A 19,656-nucleotide genomic window follows, 5' to 3' on the forward strand; every position below is an offset into this window, starting at 1 on the left:
TTTGATCCTTCGCTCGAAGGATCGCAAGGTGCGATCAAGGAGCTCTCGTTCCCTAAATATGGGAACTTTCTCGGACTGGGAAATTACGATCTTAACGGAGCTCTTGTTTCAAGTACAATGAATTAAGCCCGGCTTGAACAGTCATCTTTGTAAGAATTAATGTTACAATTTAATTAATAGTATAATTTATTAGGAATATAGTTGGAATCGCAGAGTACGTCTTGAACTTTTTAATAGCCATCAATTACGTTTCACTCTTTTGTGCGTGAATGCACGAGCTTCAGTAACAAAAAGCACGCAGAATTTTGTGTCAGCACGAGAAAAGAGACTTTCTCGGGGAAAACGGAATACGGTAATTCAGCAAGGACGTTGCGTTTAACGGTTAATGCCAAGGCGCGATCTTCCCCTCGTGACATCATCGGCCACGGTGTAATACGCGCTAACTAAACGCGTTGTAATTGACGAACGCGTATAATAAGTAAAACGCGTACGCACGCGTGTAGGTGTGCGTTTCTCGGTATATCAGCACACGGCGCGAACGTCGGTGAGGCCCGCGGGGCCTTAGACAGCCTTACGCAAGACCCATCGCGCTGTGGTCCCACGGAGGAGGAGGGACCAGATTGCCGGATAGTGAAAGCAGTCGAGGCGAGCCGGGCAAGTCGACACATCGATCAGGCGTTCTAATTGAATACGTCACGATGACAGTCGGTTAATTAATTTAGACTTTCTATGAACAAATTATTTTAAATAACGCCAAGTGGAAGTTAGAAAAATAATATGCGTCTTTTGTGAAATTCCAAAAATCATATATGATATTTTATGCTTTGTTCCATACACTGATATAGAATAATTATTAATAGTAAAACAATAGATAAATGGATTAGAGAAAAGAAAATATTTTATCTCGTTCAAGAAAAGGTTTTTGTATCGTACTTTAGCTTTTGCGTTCTCACTCCATTTTATTTTACAAAAGTGCTATAAATGTAAGAATTTCGACATTTATTTTGACCACATTTATTGCGTTGCGAATAAAAAAAATAATAAATTCATTATTGTGATACATTTTGTCGAACATTTTGCGAATTACATAAAGAGAAAGGTTACTATCAGGCAAACGAAGAGAAATTATTAGCTCGGAAAATCGCGGCATGTTGTTTATTGTGCACCGTAAATCGCGCCCGAATCGCCAAGTAGTTTTTTTATAGTTTTCCTATATTTGAAAGTGCATAAGGTATAAGAAATAACGCAAGTAACAACGTGCACAAAAGGGTGAAGCAAACAAACTGCGAAAAGTATCATTATTTTGTAATCCGTTAAGGTATAACATCTGTAATGTCAGATGTTGCAATGTAATCACATGACGAATGGATTAATTAATTCTGGTGCTGACATTTGACTTGCCGGAGTGAAATCCAGGATGCATTTGAAGAAGTGTTGATCTCAGTGCATTTCGCGAATGTATTCTATAGTATTGTGAGGTGAGGATATTTTTGACGTGCAATCTTTCGCATCAGAGAAAGTCATATGCTCATTGTAACACACGATAAATATTAACGATACGACTTATACAATACGAACACTTATAATACGCTTCTGATTATATCAATAGAAGTGCTCAACACAATTATTACGCTTCGCTTAATTAAATCACTTGACTTTCTGGATTGTTACTTGAAATATTTTCTCTCGTCGCTCCTTTCAACTTGAACAAATTTAAAAAGTAAACAATATCTTTCTAATCTAATAATCTTAGCTAATAACAATAAACTCATTTGTTTTATATTCTTGACGTTTTTCTGATAAAATACAGTATTTTATATTTAATATAATGAAAGTATAATTTTAGGGAGCTTTAAATTCTTCTTTATCTTTTGGATTAAATAATTAAATAATTTGGATTAAATAAAAAAAACTCTCTTGAGGATAGTAGTATAATATTTTGCAATGCTTTATTTTATTTTTCTTTTATTCTATATACTGCTCATTGTAAAATTTGCATGAGTACTTAAAAAATATTTTCAATAAAAAATTTGAAATAAAAGAACTCTTCATTAAGTGTACTTTAACACAAATGTTAGCTTTTTCATATTACTTTTGCTCGCAGGAACTAGAAGAATTTAAGTCTTGTTATTATTAAAACATAGGGGGGTGGAAAGAAATGTCAAATTTTACGTTTAAATAATATACTATTACGCAAGTGAATTTTAATTTTGTTACAAAGACAATTAATATACAGTCAAAAAGTTTTATTTTGCGTTAATGTTTGTAAAAGAAACCCCGAACAAAATAAGATCAACTCTACAAGACTCGTGGAAGAATTTGTAAATAAATTTCTGGAGACGCTTTGCATAAAAAAAAAATTATATATATATATATATATATATAATTATCGAGACGTAACGGTGTGTAATTCTTTCAACATTGGCTAAAAATGATGTTACCTAAGACGGCGTGTAGAGTGAGACTTATTTCCTCATCAGAATATAATAAATAAATTTCATTCCTTGAGTTATTTAATCGCGGAATTGCGGGCGACTGTTTGCATGCACGCGCTTTTATAATGAAATTTCGACATAATCGATAATTATATAAAATCGGACCGGTTCGAGCGGAGGGAGTTTATCTAACGGACGTTATATAGAACTTGATATCGTCAGTCCGCGGGGTTTTCTTTTCGCGGGTTAATGATCCGCGACCGGCCACGGCTTTATTACGGATTTTCCGAAGGCAAATTTGTTTACGTAAAAGGAGAAAGGGGTAGTAATTCGGCGCGGGGAGGGCGAAGGCGCGATCGCTCTCGCAAAGATCACGCAGCGGCTTTTACATAAGCGTGCATATCACATGCGTTTATTGTTCTTATGAGTAAAAAGATGAGCATTACACACGTAGCTGCGGCATCCTCGGGTCTCCAATTCAGTTCTTGTCCTTGTAATAATTCTCGCTGAAACATTGCGTTTTGTCGATTAAAGGACGATCTGATGTACGTTTAAAAATAAGTAAATCATTTTGTCATTTATTTCAGACAAAAATATATCACATTGAAAGAAGCGAGTTAAGGAATAATTGACAAAGAACTAAAGATAAAGATAATTGAGAAAATTACTTTATACGCAAGTATCATAAAAAATTCTGCCAAGAATAAAGAAAAGGGAAAGGAGATTTACCATCCCTGCACGTATTCCGGTTCGGTACACCTGAAACTTTCTTCGTTGTACACGGTGCCGGGGTCGCACTGGCCCTTCTGCGGTACTACACCGTTCTTGCAAATGTAAAACTTGGCGCAATCATCGGGATGCGGATACGTGGGATGCGGCAGGATCCTGCCGGAAGGACCGGCGACGTCGCCGTCCGGGCATACGAAGCCGTCGTCCAGGACGTCGCGTTTCTGGTTTTCGCACAAGCGACTGGAGTCCTGCGGCCAGACGCAGGTCGACATTTTGGGCTCGTAGATCAACCCGGGTGGACAGGGCACCACCTGCACGACTCCGTCGATGCAGTTGACGAAACGATCGCACGCGGCCGGATCCTCGTGGCTGAAGATGCCGTTCGCGCGCGGGCAGCCCTTGCTAGGTTGCGGGTCCTCTGTTACATGATTTATTGTTACGTAATACCAATTCGTATATAGTTACGTAACGTTTATATGTTAATTATATATCTTGATTATTATATAATTTTGTTATTTATTCTTTTTGAGATTCAAGTTCGCTGTAAAATTTTTAATTGATCGTAAAATCTATTCTTTTAACAATTAAATTGAATGCTTGACAGATTGATATTTAACGTAGATACAAATTTCCTCAGTAATTTAAAGAAAGTGTTATCATAAGTTTGATTATTTTTATTAAATTTATCTTGCATTTTCAATTTAATTTTTAATGACTTTCTTACTTAATCAAATTTTATTAATTGAGTAAAGTTTTCTTTGCATGACCCATTATGGTTAAATGTAACTACTTATAAGGAAACGCAAAAAAGACACCGAATCCAAGAGAGAGAATTCGATTGTCGTTTAAAAACCGGTTCATGGCGAGTTCTATTTTTGCGACACAGTCAATCGGCCATTCTTCTGGTTTGTCAGGTTGTAGGAGCGCATACAATAAAAAAAAAAAACAAAAATTTTATATACCATAAAACTAACTTTCTTTAATTTAAGTATTATTGGAATGAATTTTTCGATCAACAGATTTTTTGATTTAAAAATGGCTCATGTAAAATTAAATAACGCAAATAAAAATTAATATATTTCTCCTTAAATACCATTTTAATATTTTTACACGCGAAACTGTCGACTGTTACGTAATGTCTCATTTTTAAAAATCTATTTTTAATCCGAAGAGAGAAATTTAATTGATCAGAATCATGAGAATCTAGTTATGCAAATGAATCAAATTGTAATAATTAAGAAAAATCTAATGAGTCTGGGGGGATCTAGCGATTCGGAACTTACGCAAAATTGTGCGGTCGCCGCAGGGAACGTTTGCCGGTATGTCGCAGAACTCCTTCTTGGGGTTGTCATCCCTGAAGACGAGCCCATCCTTGCAGAGCCTCTCCTCGGGCTGGCCGTCCAGGCAGGCGTAATAAAGATCGCACTGTTCCGGATCCGGAAAGTAACCCTTGGGCTCGGGGCATCGGAATTGCGCCCCGCTCAAGGTCGCCAGCATTATCAGCGGCAGAAGACCACGAAGAAGCGCGTGCTTTCCCACTTCTAACATTCTGAAGAGAGTCCCGAAGATATTCACAAAGTCTTTCGGATCTCCGACTTGTAACTATCTATCGTCCCGAAGAGGCTTTCTCTCCTACCTCTTCTTATTCTTATCTTCCTCGTCCTCCTCTTTGACTTCGTCGGCAGCAACGCGTCGCGACGCTGATAAAACGTGACTGCGAGTCCGAAACGGGTTCTGTTTCGCTCGGCAGTCTCGCCACCACCTTGGCGGGTCCTTGCTGCTGCACATTTCCCAACCCTCCCTCCTCCCGGCTTTGCCCCCCTTTCGCCGAAAGTCCTGTCTTTTCTTCTCTCTCTTTCCCGAACGGTGGTTTTGCCTTCTCCTTTTTTCTCCCGTCACGAGTGCATTCTAATGGGCGCATAGACGCAAGTTTTATTGCATTGCGTTATTATCGGCGCATATAAATTCCGGACACTTCCGGGTGTCGACAGCGCGACTGGGTCGTTGCTGTTGTGCTACCGTTTCGCGATTTGCATCCCTCACCCGCATTCCATACGCGGTTGCCGTGTTACGTTTATCTCAAGTCAATTTCATTAGTCTGTAAACCGAGATATTTTTGAAAGCGGAACGAGAGAAATTGTTTCGTGGCTCCGGGGAGAAACAATTATCTATTTGTTTATTTAAGTTAATAGAGCAGTTAAGCGCCAATTAATTATCTAAAACTATCTACATTGTGCATCGTTGTGGAGAAAAAAAAAGTATAATAATGATCTTGTAAAAGTGGAAACGGTTATCTATTTTTTTAAATTAATGTATTAATTGTGCGTGTGCATACATTAATTAATAATTTTCGTCTAAACGAGAGAAATACGCTCTCGCGAATTTAAAAGTAATTGAAACACGTACTTATAAATGAAAGATTTTTTTAAAATGTTGACTTTGCAATAGTATCAATGCATTATCTATTTATTTAAATTAATGTATCAATTGCATACATTAATTAATTATTTTTGTCCAAAATACGAGAGAGAAATACGTTCTTATGAATTTAAAAGTAATTGAAATACGTACTTATAAATGAAAGATTTTTTTAAAATGTTGACTTTGCAATAGTATCAATGCATTATCTATTTATTTAAATTAATGTATCAATTGCGTACATTAATTAATCATTTTTGTCCAAAATATGAGAGAGAAATACGCTTTTATGAATTTAAAAATAATTGAAATACTTATAAATGAGAGATTTTTTTTTAATGTTGACTCTGTAATAGTATATCAGTACCGTTAAAAAATTCTTTGCTATTTTCAAGTAAAATCATATTTGTTACAAATGACAAAAGTACTGCAGTAATTAAATGTTGGGTTGTAAAGTGCAGAATTTAGTGTTTATTTAACGAGTAGATTTAATCTTCAAAAAGTGTTCGGCAAGTGGCATTTGCGACGAACGTTCGTGAATTGGAAAGTTAAATGGAAGAATACCGTGTATAATAACTTACTGCCAACTTACCTGCCACGCGAGAGAGAAATAAATTGATCTTTCGCCGAGAAAGAGTAATAACGGCATTTTTTAAATCTAATGCGTTATGAATGTAAAATTGTTGTTTTCTTTGTGACGCTTTTTACTGAAGCGTTTAGAATTATGACAATCTATTTATTTTTAATCTTTTTATGTCTTTTTTTGTGGATTTTTTAATTTGTTTCACATATCTTGGATTGTGATTAATTATTTTCTCGGTTCTTTTTCCACCCTCGTTTAGTGTAATCCTGTTTTTTTTTTATATGTTTTTATTGACAGATAAATGGAGTTGGTGCATTTTTCGTTCGTATCTGCTAATCGATGCAATGTGAGAAAGAGAATGAAAGAAAGAGAGAGAGAGAAAGTGAATCGCAGAACGAGAAATAAGAGAGCAGTTCGAGAGAAAGTGATAGTCTACTGATCCCGTAACGAGAATGATTCAAGGCCTTTTGCACGTTCCGTGAATATCGTTTCGAGAATTAATCGGCGTGTGAGTCATTGAGTTCTTCTGAGAAATATTATTTTATCAGTAAAATGTTATACACCAGTCAATTAATTTTAATAATCTTTTTTTCCATTTCTCTTTTTACTTAACACAATAGGACACATTGGGTTTTGCTTAAAACTTAAAAATTGAAGCAAAAAAATATTTGTAATTTTAGAATATCTATATATATTTTTTTTTTAATAGTTGAAATAAATAATATTATTAGCAGTAAACTTTTAAACATTACCGCGAAGAAATTTAATTTGATTATAATTTATTATCCTGCGCTTCTTGCGTTAATTAGATTAAATCAAATTCACCAATTATTGATTTTTTTTTTTCATTACGTCGTAAGTAATTAAATTAAATTGGATGATTTCTGTGCGAAAGCGTAATTTGAATTCTAATCCGCAGCGCGGTTTTAATTAAATGGAAAACTGGGGAAAGGAAATCAGGTTTCGTTTGACTGATCAAAGACTAGTAAAGTAAAAATAAAATGTATTCCAAGACATTCAAATGGCTAAACACACACATGGAGTTACACTCTGGGCGAAGGGGGTGACGCGTGATTAAAGTGAACGTGCGGCGTCCCGATGCGGGACAGATGAGCGTAGACGACTTCCTTACGGCTTCTTGTCGTCGTCCTTGTACCAGTCCTCGCTGCAAGGTAAACGACAGTGGTTAAACTTCTCGAATTAAATTAAGCGTTACACTACAACCGGTAACTCAATTAATTCGAAATATAAAAGATAAAAACCCAACAATAATATAAAAGTAACACAATAATTTATACAATTTTGTTACACGAATAGCAAGAGGTGGCACTTGAATCTCGAAAATCGCAATCAAAAATTAATTAAATTGGAAAAAAAAACTCGTTAACCAGAACTTATTAAAGCTTTCTGATATTGGGTTGAAACACAAGCTCATAGCGACGTATATGTGACACTGTTTATAAATTTTTACTTAAACATTTATGTTGTAGCATATTTCAGAGAACAATCATATATACGCTTGCGTGAAATATATTTGAACGATTTCAATATGTTTACTTCCGACGATCATATTAATTACTAGATCGTTAATTGATAATGGAAATGTAATGAATCGGAATAATGGTATGACAAACGGCTCGTACCATCCGGGGACGTTCTCGGGTGCGTCGCACCTCTGCTGTTCCTCGTTGTAGACGGTGCCATCGCTGCAGCCCTGCTCGCGCGGCGTCACACCGTTCAGGCATACGTAGAACTTCTGACAGTCCTCGGGGTGCGCGAACTTGGGATGGTCGATTAGCATGCCCCTGCTGTCGACCTGGCTCTCAGTTGGGCACTCGAAACCGTCCTGCAGCTTCTTGCCCATGACCCCGCAGCCCTGCGTCGTGCAACATATTTCCATGTCATCGTGTCGTTGCATCGATCAACCCTTTTTGGATCGATTTAACGATTTCTCGATAAATTTCTAGTTAATCCTTCTAGATTAGACACTCTCAATGTCTAAACAATTTTTTCTTAATATTAAATGTTCTAATTCTTTCTCTTTTTCTCTTCTTATTTTTTTACAACATATAACCTCTAATCTCTAGTGTTATTTTATATAGTTTCGTAACAGGAATTATTCTTAATTAAACGTGGTATTAAGATTCGATTGAAAAGATACGTACTGTAATACGGTTAATCGAAGATTAGGATCATTATCATTCGCGTATTTGTCGAACGCTATTTGTCAGACACTCCCAAGTTCGAACGCTAACAGAATTGCATCGTTAAACTCCGCTAATTGCAAGGAAATATCTCAGACCTATTCAACGATATCTGTGATTGTAATTGGGAGAAAGTGTGCTCGCTGTGGGGTGTATTAGAAGCGTACTTTCTCTCAATTAAAGATTTAACTTCGGGGAAGTTTGTTACAATTCCAAATGGATTCCTCTAAACTTCTCCTCGTCGAGAGGGGGCTCTATCGGGATTACGCGAGACACGACTTACGTGTACATTGTTAAAGTTAAAATTCCGTTCCCAGAAGTTTCAACTTTGTTGCTAAACTCGTGTCGTAACCGACGAACAAAGCGGAGCAGTCTTTTTCCTCACCTCGCGACCCGCGCTATCCGGCCACACGCAAGTTCCGCTGTACTCGTCGAAGTGCAGCCCGGTGGTGCAGGTAATCTCGATCGCTTCGCCGTCGATGCAATTGTAGAAGACGTTGCACACTGTCGGGTCGGGATGCGCGAAGAAACCGTTTCGTCGCGGGCACTTCTTCGTCGGCTGTGGAGGTTCTGTTAAACGAGGACGGTCAATCAATCGATCGTGCAGCTTTTACGAGAGATACTATTCAATATTTTAACGTAGATGAATACTATTGTAAGTTGGAAAAATATAAAATATAAAATTTATAAGATATTATATAAAATGTGAATTTAAATGTAATATTATATAAAATATATAAAACGCAATTTTTTTTATTTTTCCTAGATAAACACAAGTATCAAACAGTTTTATAGAATTATACGAAAAGGTGAAAATAATGTAGATACTATTATAAGTTGAAAATATATAAAATATATAAAATATAAAAATATAAAATATAAAAATAAAATATAAAATATAAAAATAAAATATAAAATATAAAAAATAAAATATAAAAATATATAAAATGTTATATAAAATATAAATTTAAATATTATATAAAATACATAAAACGTATTATATTTTTATTTCCTAAATAAACACAAGTATCAAACAGTTTTATACAATTATACGAAAAGGTGAAAATAATGTAGATAATATTATAAAATGGAAATATATAAAATATATAAAATGTTATATAAAATATAAATTTAAATTTTATAAAAAATATATAAAACGTTTTTTTTTTTTTATTTCCTAGATAAACACAAGTATCAAATGGTTTTATACAATTATACGAAAAGGTGAAAATAATGTAGATAATATTATAAAATGGAAATATATAAAATATATAAAATGTTATACAAAATATAAATTTAAATTTTATATAAAATATATAAAACGTTTTTTTTTTTTATTTCCTAGATAAACACAAGTATCAAATGGTTTTATGCAATTATACGAAAAGGTGAAAATAATGTAGATACTATTATAAGTTGAAAATATATAAAATATATAAAATGTAAAAATATAAAAATATAAAATATAAAAATAAAATATAAAATATAAAATATAAAAAATAAAATATAAAAATATATAAAATGTTATATAAAATATAAATTTAAATATTATATAAAGTACATAAAACGTATTATATTTTTATTTCCTAAATAAACACAAGTATCAAACAGTTTTATACAATTATATGAAAAGGTGAAAATAATGTAGATAATATTATAAAATGGAAATATATAAAATATATAAAATGTTATATAAAATATAAATTTAAATTTTATATAAAATATATAAAACGTTTTTTTTTTATTTCCTAGATAAACACAAGTATCAAATGGTTTTATACAATTATACGAAAAGGTGAAAATAATGTAGATACTATTATAAGTTGGAAATATATAAAATGTTATATAAAATATGAATTTAAATATTATATAAAATATATAAAACGTATTTTTTTTATTTTGTAGATAAACACGAGTATCAGTTTTGTACAATTGTACGAAAAGGTAAAAACAATGCAGACTGTATTGAAATTGTAAAAATAATTTGTTTAATGAGAATCGTCTTCAAAAAGGTAAGAAGAAATTTAATACTTGCGAACGTATTATTCCAAATACGACAAAATTATAAAATTTAAAATTCTATTCGACGTGAGCGACGAATGCGTTCATCTTTCCAAAATGTTTTCCGTACAAACTCGTTGATAGATCTGTGGTCTTACGTAATTCGAGACGTTCGCCGCAGTCGACGTTGAAGACGTGGTCGCACTTGTTGACCTTGCGATTCAGGGGATCGAACACGAGGCCGTCCGGGCACAGCTTCTCCGTTGCCACACCGTCGATACATTCGTAATACAAGTCGCACTGCCTGGCGTCCTCATATTGGCCGTCCTTCTTCGGGCAATTGTACGCGGCGTCTGTAACGTCGTCCTCGATAATACTACCGCGATCTCACCGCAGGCGGAAATCGATCTCGCGTTTCCGGTAGACGGAAGGTGGTCGAACCCGTCCGACCTGCCGTCGAATTCTTGGATCGGCATTATTTCGTCGCGCGTTATGTAATTTCGTCTCGGCCGCGCACGACCGTACTTATGTAACCCGCCGAACGAGAAAACTGACATTTACGATTTAGAAAGTTCGCTCTCCGCACTGTCTCCGCGCTAATTCTAACGGATATTTCCAACGAGTGCGAGAGCTACTCTCTTTCGCACTTTCCTCCTTTACCCTTGTTGCAATTCCTTCGACCGACAAACTCGCTAACGTTAAATAATTTTTTTTCATATCCAGTAGTGCCAACTAACTATTTCACAACTGATTGCTTTGATAGGTTTTACTTTTCGGTATTAAGTAGTTCAATAAAGTGTTAAGTGATCATTAATAAAGTAATAAATAATAAGAACGAGAATGCAAACGCTAGTATAAAAAAATGAAGAAGTTGCAGCATTACAGAAATTATAGAATATATAATGCATTTACATGATGTACGTGCGTTACATTTTTATTTGTGTAATGTTAAATATTTTTATTGTATAAAAAAAATATAAATTTTAACATCCGTTTCCTCGGCAGTATTTTCTCTTACAAATTTACCGATGAAAGTTGCTTTGTTTTACAGAACTTTGTATCGAATATATATCTAAATTTATCTAACGTAGATCCTATTATAAACAACAGTTATATCGGTGATAAAAATGATATTTTAATGCATATTTGACGTTGTCGAGTTAATAATTAATTTTTTAAGAATAATAAGGGTAATTATTTGTGATATTGCAAGAAAGTATTTTCAAGAATTTTCAACGATTACGTGAAAACTGTCTTTCGTAATACTTTAAAACACTTCTCTCATTTTCCTCCTTTGATAATTGAACGATCGATACTCACGTGTCAGCGCGATCGCGCTTAGCAACGCGACGATCCCGGCTGTGAACATTCTTCCGGTTCGCTTGTACCTTCTTGCCGGAGCGTTTCGAGATGAGCTCTAGGTTGCACTAAGGTTCACTGAAACGGGCAGACGGTTTAATTGGGCTATTTAATTTTTGGTCCCTCTTTGGAATGGCCCGAGGTCGTCCTCGCGAAACTGCAGCTCTTCGGCTACTCACCGGCTGGGTATACCCAGGGGATCCCCACTATTACTACGCGCAAATCCCACTTTCGCCGTCACTTTTCATCAACGAACACTCGTCGAGAATGATGATCGAGAAGACGCGAGAGGGAAAGAGGAGGAAAGAGAGAGAGAGAGAGAAAGAGAGAGAAGACTTTTACTCTCCTCTCTCCTTCCAGCGCTCTCACCTCGACGTCCTTCGTCCCGTTTTTCTTTTGATGAGAAAAAAAGATGCAAAGTTACAATCGTGCTGCTTCGCAACGACGATGACGGGTAAGTGCTGGGAAATTTCGCCAATATTTCAATGTACCATTTTCTCTCCACATTTAAGTGGATTTAATTAATTTTTCAAGATAAATGAGCAGAATGAAATTTATTGCGCCTTTGGGAAAAATGCAACATAAAAATACAAATGGGCAAATAGAAATAAATTTCAGAATTATAAATTATACAAAGGAAAAGAAAGATGCGATAAAAGAAAATAAAATAATGCATGACACGAAGGTAAAAGAAAAAGGTTTTGCATTTCTGTAAATATTATTTTCATTAAATATTCGAAAGCTTGGCAACATCTGGAAAAATTAAATGTTCTAGATAAAGAGGACGAACCTCTTTAAAATCTAAGAAAACGTTAACGTCTTGGAGAATTGTTTGTCCGCATTTCTAAATGAATGATTTCAAATGAAGGATAGTAAATTACGCATCACTGATTGCCAGGAAACGACAGCTTTTTGTTAGGCTTTCTTCTCTTGACTGTCGTTTAACATTCACCTTCGTTCTCGCTTTGATTGTTCTGAAATGTGATTTCTGCGACAATGTTACTGCCAGTTACAGTATTTTATCTATGAATTTAGCAAAATATTAGCAACTTTGAGACATCGGTTCCTGCATATATCGTCAACTATTAAATTAAAATACACAAAATTTGGTAATTAAAAAATTAATCTTTCTAAATTAAAAAGAACAAAATTTTATATGCCAACATTTTTTAAAATAGTGTATAAAATATTTTGTACAAAAAATATGAAACATGAGTTTAAAAATTGTAAGACATAAAATTATGCAGATTTAATTAATTGTTGCCTACAGTTTTCACAATCTTTTACTTTTCATTGGTGTACAATTATATAATAAGAAATAAAACGACTTTAGCACTAACATGAAATGCAACTATGTTTTTTATCGAGTTGATATTGATCATGATAATTAGAAGTATTACATGCGTGCTTTATTTTAATCATTTATATAAGGTTTAATGATCTCTAGATGAATACATACCGCGGTGACGCGATGCTTCATTGCAATCAATTACAAGTTTTTCTTCATGCTCTTCCCGTTTCGCTCTCACTCTCGCTTCGACGTCTTCCGATGTTTTTCCGTGGGAAAGTGAGAATTGTAATATTCGATACGTATAGTCTTTTTTATCGATGTATTTAAAGTTCATGTAATTTTATTCTAATGGAACATATCTACTGATAAAGCAAGTAAAACTAACTTATTAATTAAATGCTAATATGTTATTGCTTTTTATATACTTATCGCTTGTTAAAAATATTACGATTCGTAGGAATTTTGATATCTCATCTATGTGGGTTCTTAATTTGATATTCTAATAATGTTCTTTGGCTTGTGTAAAATGATTAATTCGTCCCACGATCTTCATGCTTATGAAAGCATTACGTTAGAGTTTGAATTTCAAAAATGTCCATGCATGAAATGTGAGGAATGTCGGTCGATATTGTACTTTCACTGCTCACGCAAATTTAAAACGCGATCTGAATTTGTCCGGAAGAGTTCCGAACAAATCCCAGTTTTATGAAAATCTCACGATATGCAATATTATGAGAAATATAGAAATACCGTCGTCAAAATAAAAATCATTAATATGGACGTTGATAATTATAAAATAATATTGCAATATAATGTATTGTAATAATTAAATGAAGTTAGTTCGTTAGGAATTAGCTTGTTTTTTTTACTAAACAATTTAAAGCCGAATTTACGATTTATTATTTGTCTAGTGAACTATTTCGAAGATAGGATTTACGAATATATTTCGGAATATATTTCGAAAGACGTGTGCTTGTAGTAAATATAAGTTTATTATACAATAGGGCGATTTAAAAAATAAAATGTTTATAAACCTACATGCTTAATCTAAAATCTAGACTCTATACGGTTGGTCTACTGCCTTTTCTTCTGCTTGGTCCACCGGTAGGCTTGGGCTTGGGCGGTGGATTCTCTAAGGCGTCCAATTGTTCGTCGGTTAGTTGATCCTTATACCAGTCTTTGCTGTAATTAAATTATTTATTTTAGACATATGTTTAATAAAGAAAATGAGAAAAGAGATATACATGAAGCTTTGTAAACTGAGTTTAAACTGTTTTAAGTTTTCAATGGATTTGGTGTAAAGAATGCGCTTTTTCAAAAGTGACATGCAAATGAATCTTTTTTTTCTCTTTTCATAATAAAAATCGCACCGCTTTAGTACTGTATCAAATTATTTATGCATCATAATTTAAATCGTAAATCTAAATTTTATCATTCACATTTTATTTTTTTTTTTTTATGTATTTGATTAAATTTTTTAAATTTTGACATTAATTTTAGCTTTTTTTTTACTAAAACATTTTTTATTTAAAATATTTGAAACTTGTATATATTTTTCATGATATGAATTTTATAAATTTATAAATTTATTGTTATTGATATAAAAAAACATTCATGACAAAAAATCTACACTATTTTTATAAAAAAGTGATAATTTTTGTTACATTAGTGTTAATTATTTACGTGATAAATAGTATTGATTAAACCTGCATTAAATAATGTTAATTATTTTTATTGATCTTTCATTTTCAAAGCTCATCGCCGCGCTACTTAAAATCATTTATTTTGAAGCTCCTCAATAAAAAAATCGAGTTTGGCTGTATAATTCGTACCATTCGGGTATTTTTCTTGCCCAGTCGCACTTTCCAGTACGTTCGTCGAACGCCTGACCGAGCTTGCATCCGCTTCGCCTCGGTATCTCACCGTTGACGCATACGTAGAAATACTGGCAGTCTTCGGTGTCGGGATAACGCGGATGCGTCGCGGCCACAGAGTCATCGACTTTCGGGCAGGTGAAGTTGAAGAGCTCGCGAGAACCGCAGCCCTTCTTCTGCGCCTCGTCCGGCCAGTTGCAGATGCCGGTCTTCTCGGAGAAGACCAGACCTTCCGGGCAAGTGATCATGTTGAACTTGCCCTCTACGCAGTAGTAGAAGGTGTTGCAGTTCCTGGAGTCCTCGTGAGCGAAGTAGCCGTGCATGCGGGGACAGTGAGGCGAGGGTTGTGGCTTCTCTGAAAGAAGTATCAATACGTAGAGCAATTAAATATAAAATCTTTCAATATGAAGCAAATTATTACTCTCTAAATTCTTTGGAGTGGAATCCCACTCTAAAAGTGTGAAAATCCTGCCAGTCTTGATAAAGAGTGGCAGGATTTTCACACTTTTAGAGTGAAATTCCACTCCAAAAATTTTAGAGAGTATGTAACATAAATTTGCGAAATTTGCAAACATGTGTATATTAAAATTTTTATTAACGTACAATATATTTAAATACTATATATATTTATATAATATATAATATTTAAATATATTATATAATATTATATATATTTAAATAGCGTCTTGAAAGCACTTGATCGATTTTGTAAATTATTGCACAATATGTAAACAACGGAGCGACTCGCTTACGTAGCTTGGGTCTCTTTGAGCAATCGATGCCGAACGGCAAATCGCACTTCTCGTGCTGCGGGCTGAAATCATTGAAGACGAGACCGTCGGGGCACAATTTTTCTGTTATCTTGTTGTCTCTACAGTCGTAATATTTATCGCATTGCTCCGCGTCCGGAAAGTAACCGTTGGGCTCCGGACACTGGTCGTCCTCATCATCCTCGTATTCCTCCTCCTCCTCTTGTTTCTTTGGAGGAGGTTTCGTAGCCGCAGAGACCTTCCGACGGCTTTGCTCGGCAGCCTCTTGCTTCCTGGATAGCGCAGTCACAGCTCCTGCGACAAAATTTTATATTTAAACGTAATATAAGTGAGAAATTACACATCGACAAGAACAAAAAGGATTATGACTATATTTATTCTTTTTTTTATGTTACTTTGTCGGTGCTGCGTCGCAGGAAAGAATCCATGCATTTTGTGTTTATTTTAAGTATCAGTTTCTGTCACAACCCGTACAGCGCGCAATATTGCAACAATATTGCGACAATATCGAGGTAATATTACTACGATATTGCAGTATCACGTGCGGTAACTGATAAGTAAAAATCATTTTTGGGGGCAAAACAAAACTGAAGGATTATATGAAATTTCCATTTTTTTTTTTTTTTTTTTTTTTGATAAAACAAATCTTCGTAAATTTTTATGTATCGAAACCTTCGAATCTACTTTGACTACTTTGCGTTACAAGTTTTGCTCGGCAAGACTGAAGCAAGTAAAGCGAAATGAAGAAAGAAAATGAAGGCAGACAAAAGTGGGCATGTTAAGACAGAGGGTCGACTGGTTCCTCGGCGTGTTTTCAAGGCGGTACGCGTCGCCGCGTCGTCTGCGTCCCTGAAGAAATGCCGGTCGACCTCGCGAGCGTGAGCGAAGAAAGCGAGAAAGTGGCCGAGCTCCCGTACGTACACTCGGTTGGTCGGTCGGTCGGTCGTTCAGAACTTAAATGTCGCTTAATCGGTTCGGCCTGGTAGCTTTCGAGCCAGCTAGTACATTTCGATTATAATATAAACAGTTTAACCAGGTAACAGTAGATGAGCATGATCTTGAACAGATGCGTCAAATCTCAAAATTTTTTCAACAATGAATTAAAAACTTTTTATTATTTCAAGTTTACTTGTCTGCTACAAATAATATGTAAAATGAATATATTGAATATAAAATAGAGATACGCGAATATAATACAAAATACGAATAAAAATACTATTTTTTTTTGTTTTATATAAATACTTCGTAAGTTAATTAAAAAAACAAATATATTTCTTACGTTGTTTCATTCATCACAATCTTATATGTCTATAATTCTTCAATTTTAAAATTATATAAACTAGATATAAATTTGTGAATATACTGCGGACTTGATAATTTTTTATCAGCGTATATGTGACCTACATATGGCAAATGTTAAAAAGTTTTTACTTTTCTAATAGTAAAAATTTTTTCCATCCAGTTGAAATTGACAAACAAAAGAAAAAGTAAAACAGCCGTGAATCGCAAAGATAAGCAGGTTCTATTACTTTGTGTGCGAACAGAAAAAGATTTTCAAAGGAATTATCAAAAATTTCAGCTTTATTTCGAATTTTTTATTATTGGTCACTCGCGATTTCGTCTCGTGCTAATAAGATCGTGGTAAGAGCTCACCGATGCAAATCAGGAGAAGAAGGACTTCCGTCTTCATCCTGACAAAAGGTGGCGATTGAGAAAGAGAGAGAAAAAGTGTGACGTCACTATGCACAATGATCCAGTCGTAGTAACGCTGTCGTATTGATGACTAGAGACTACTGGGCCCCTTCGAACGCCGGGGTCTTATATGCGGCCCCCACTTCACCCAGGGTTACAACACTTGGTGATCACGTACAGTCTATGGGGGGAAAACTGACAATCTTCTACATGCACATACATAACATACGCAGTGATATGCACTAATGATACACCTCTGATGTATCAATTTTCAGTTCGTCTGGATATAAAATTGTATATTAGAAAATTGCATGTGTTAGCTGGATATAAAAGTTGTATTAAAATCGCTGATGAAGCTTTCACTAACATTGTTTTTCACTGATAGTACGTATTCATCAATGTAAACGTTCGTTACTGCACATATTTACTGACTTTTGCCTATTGATGTCGATACCTTCGTTACAATTACATTGAAATGGTGGCAACCAAATCTTTGTCGATGAGTTTAATGTTACCCCTAATATTTATGCGCGTTAATATATACTTTATACTTAATTACTTTTTTTCATGATGCACTTGTAATTATTTACGCGTTTTATATAATTATTTATGTATTATACGGTACACAAATTGATCTTAATATTTCAATAAATCTTTTAAATTAAATTATAATATATAATTGGAGTTTGAAATAAAATTTATAAAATAAAACAAAAGCCGAAGAACGTGCTATGTAAAATAGTGGACCACACTCTGGCGACAATCAAGATTTTCTGGTAACTTTATTTACCTGCGAGAGATATTTTTAGCATACTAACGACGTGAAATTCCAGTTTCTTCCCTGAATGTTTCCAGTCTTCGTCTTTACCTGCCGCTTAGAAATTTTAGGACATGATAATACTGTTTAACCAATCGCAATACTGTTTCACATTAAGTAAAACATTTGGACAAAAATATCCAAAAAGATGTAGTAGTTTCGAAGTAACAATTTATCTTTAAATAAAATGCGTGTGTTGTGCTTATTAGTTCTTGTATTTTTCAATTATTTCTAAATGTCGTTCTAGTATCTAAGTTGATTTAATAATGCAATCCATTCAGTTTTGCATAATCTATGCTCATTCGCGGTGATTTATTTAGAAAAGGTGAAGAGTTGCTCGCAGCGTGATTTCCAACAGTCTCGGCTAGAGCTGTTAAAGACTATTATTTAATGACATCTTTTTGCGTTTGAGCATTCTCATGCATCGTATGAGAATGTACCAAACGCAAAACAAACATATTTCTCATTCACCAGCAACATAAACAGAGATCTTTAAATTATTAAGTTTTAACATACAACTAAAGTTTTTATAAACTTAAACTTGAAAAACAATTTTATCCACTTTTAATTAATTTCGTTTAATCTCTTTAGGATCTCAGCTTTAAATTCAACTTACTCAAACTTTTTAAAAGGTTAATTATGCCTCTGCATTTTTCAATCTCCATTCTGTTTATGAAAACTTTTCTTCATCGATCTTACCTAGTCTCTCTGTCTCACCATTTCCTTAACTCATAAATCAATATCAATTATCATGACAGCATATGGCACTCCGAGTAACTACCACCCTTCAGGGTAAACGTCTTCAGTATACGGTCCATGTAAGGTGCGTAGCAGATTACACAGACCAGAACAAGTTCAAAGAACAAGTCAAGATTTAGAGCCCAGTTAGTTACCCATCTCCTGGCGTAGTAATGAGTTGCGGCGGCTTTTACACACCGTTGTATCCGCCAATTGAGCAATTACGACGCTGACAAAGAAGGCGGTGTGCAGGTGTATTCAAGGATCTTGCGCTGTTCGTAAGTCCATTCTTGTCCGAAGTTGTCTTTCAGATCATTCACTGCCGAGCTGTCCTATTGCGGTCTTAGATCTAACAATTGTTCAGGCAAAAAATTATGCTCCACGTTCGCTTGGAATTTGTCAGTCGAATTAAAAGAAATCTCCTATGCCTAAGATCCATTAATGTTTTTTATTCAAAATATTGGACAACTATAAACTTTATTTTTATTTTAATTACGCGCCTAGATTTTTTAAATTTGATTAGAATTAAATAAACTTTGTATACAAATATTATAAATGTGAATATATAATTAAACAGACTCTGCCAAGTAGAATTAGAGATCAGCAAGGTTGAGTAAGTTAATATATTTTTCTAACTAAATTAAGTTAAAGTTAATGGCTTATAGAATTAATTTAAATTAAACGAGGAATGGCTCTGAAGACGTAAATTAAAACATAAATCAATGCCGTGAGAGCTAACAGTAGA

The 19,656-nt window shown here is 34.3% G+C and overlaps 3 protein-coding genes across 3 annotated transcripts; all 3 read right to left on the reverse strand.

The window, feature by feature from the left end:
- Positions 1 to 2,425: 2,425 nt before the first annotated feature.
- LOC105197095 (protein obstructor-E) lies at positions 2,426 to 4,967 on the reverse strand. The gene is made up of 4 exons (XM_039457001.1): positions 4,801 to 4,967; positions 4,448 to 4,713; positions 3,165 to 3,582; positions 2,426 to 2,941 (listed from the first exon to the last, which is right to left on the reverse strand). Exons 1-4 carry the CDS (start codon positions 4,950 to 4,952, stop codon positions 2,914 to 2,916), a joined length of 864 nt encoding a protein of 287 aa, XP_039312935.1. The 5' UTR covers positions 4,953 to 4,967; the 3' UTR covers positions 2,426 to 2,913.
- A 2,184-nt stretch (positions 4,968 to 7,151) lies between these two features.
- On the reverse strand, positions 7,152 to 11,904 carry LOC105197096 (protein obstructor-E). Its single transcript, XM_026139577.2, has 5 exons — positions 11,691 to 11,904; positions 10,529 to 10,723; positions 8,755 to 8,939; positions 7,809 to 8,041; positions 7,152 to 7,330 (listed from the first exon to the last, which is right to left on the reverse strand). Exons 1-5 carry the CDS (start codon positions 11,737 to 11,739, stop codon positions 7,294 to 7,296), a joined length of 699 nt encoding a protein of 232 aa, XP_025995362.1. The 5' UTR covers positions 11,740 to 11,904; the 3' UTR covers positions 7,152 to 7,293.
- A 2,089-nt stretch (positions 11,905 to 13,993) lies between these two features.
- LOC105198969 (protein obstructor-E) lies at positions 13,994 to 17,476 on the reverse strand. The gene is made up of 4 exons (XM_011165844.3): positions 17,318 to 17,476; positions 15,647 to 15,958; positions 14,853 to 15,249; positions 13,994 to 14,202 (listed from the first exon to the last, which is right to left on the reverse strand). The coding sequence occupies exons 1-4, from the start codon at positions 17,352 to 17,354 to the stop codon at positions 14,082 to 14,084; spliced, it is 867 nt and encodes a 288-aa protein (XP_011164146.1). The 5' UTR covers positions 17,355 to 17,476; the 3' UTR covers positions 13,994 to 14,081.
- Between the last annotated feature and the right edge of the window lie 2,180 nt (positions 17,477 to 19,656).

Source organism: Solenopsis invicta, chromosome 14, assembly GCF_016802725.1.
Source record: "Solenopsis invicta isolate M01_SB chromosome 14, UNIL_Sinv_3.0, whole genome shotgun sequence".
Classification (NCBI taxonomy): domain Eukaryota; kingdom Metazoa; phylum Arthropoda; class Insecta; order Hymenoptera; family Formicidae; genus Solenopsis; species Solenopsis invicta.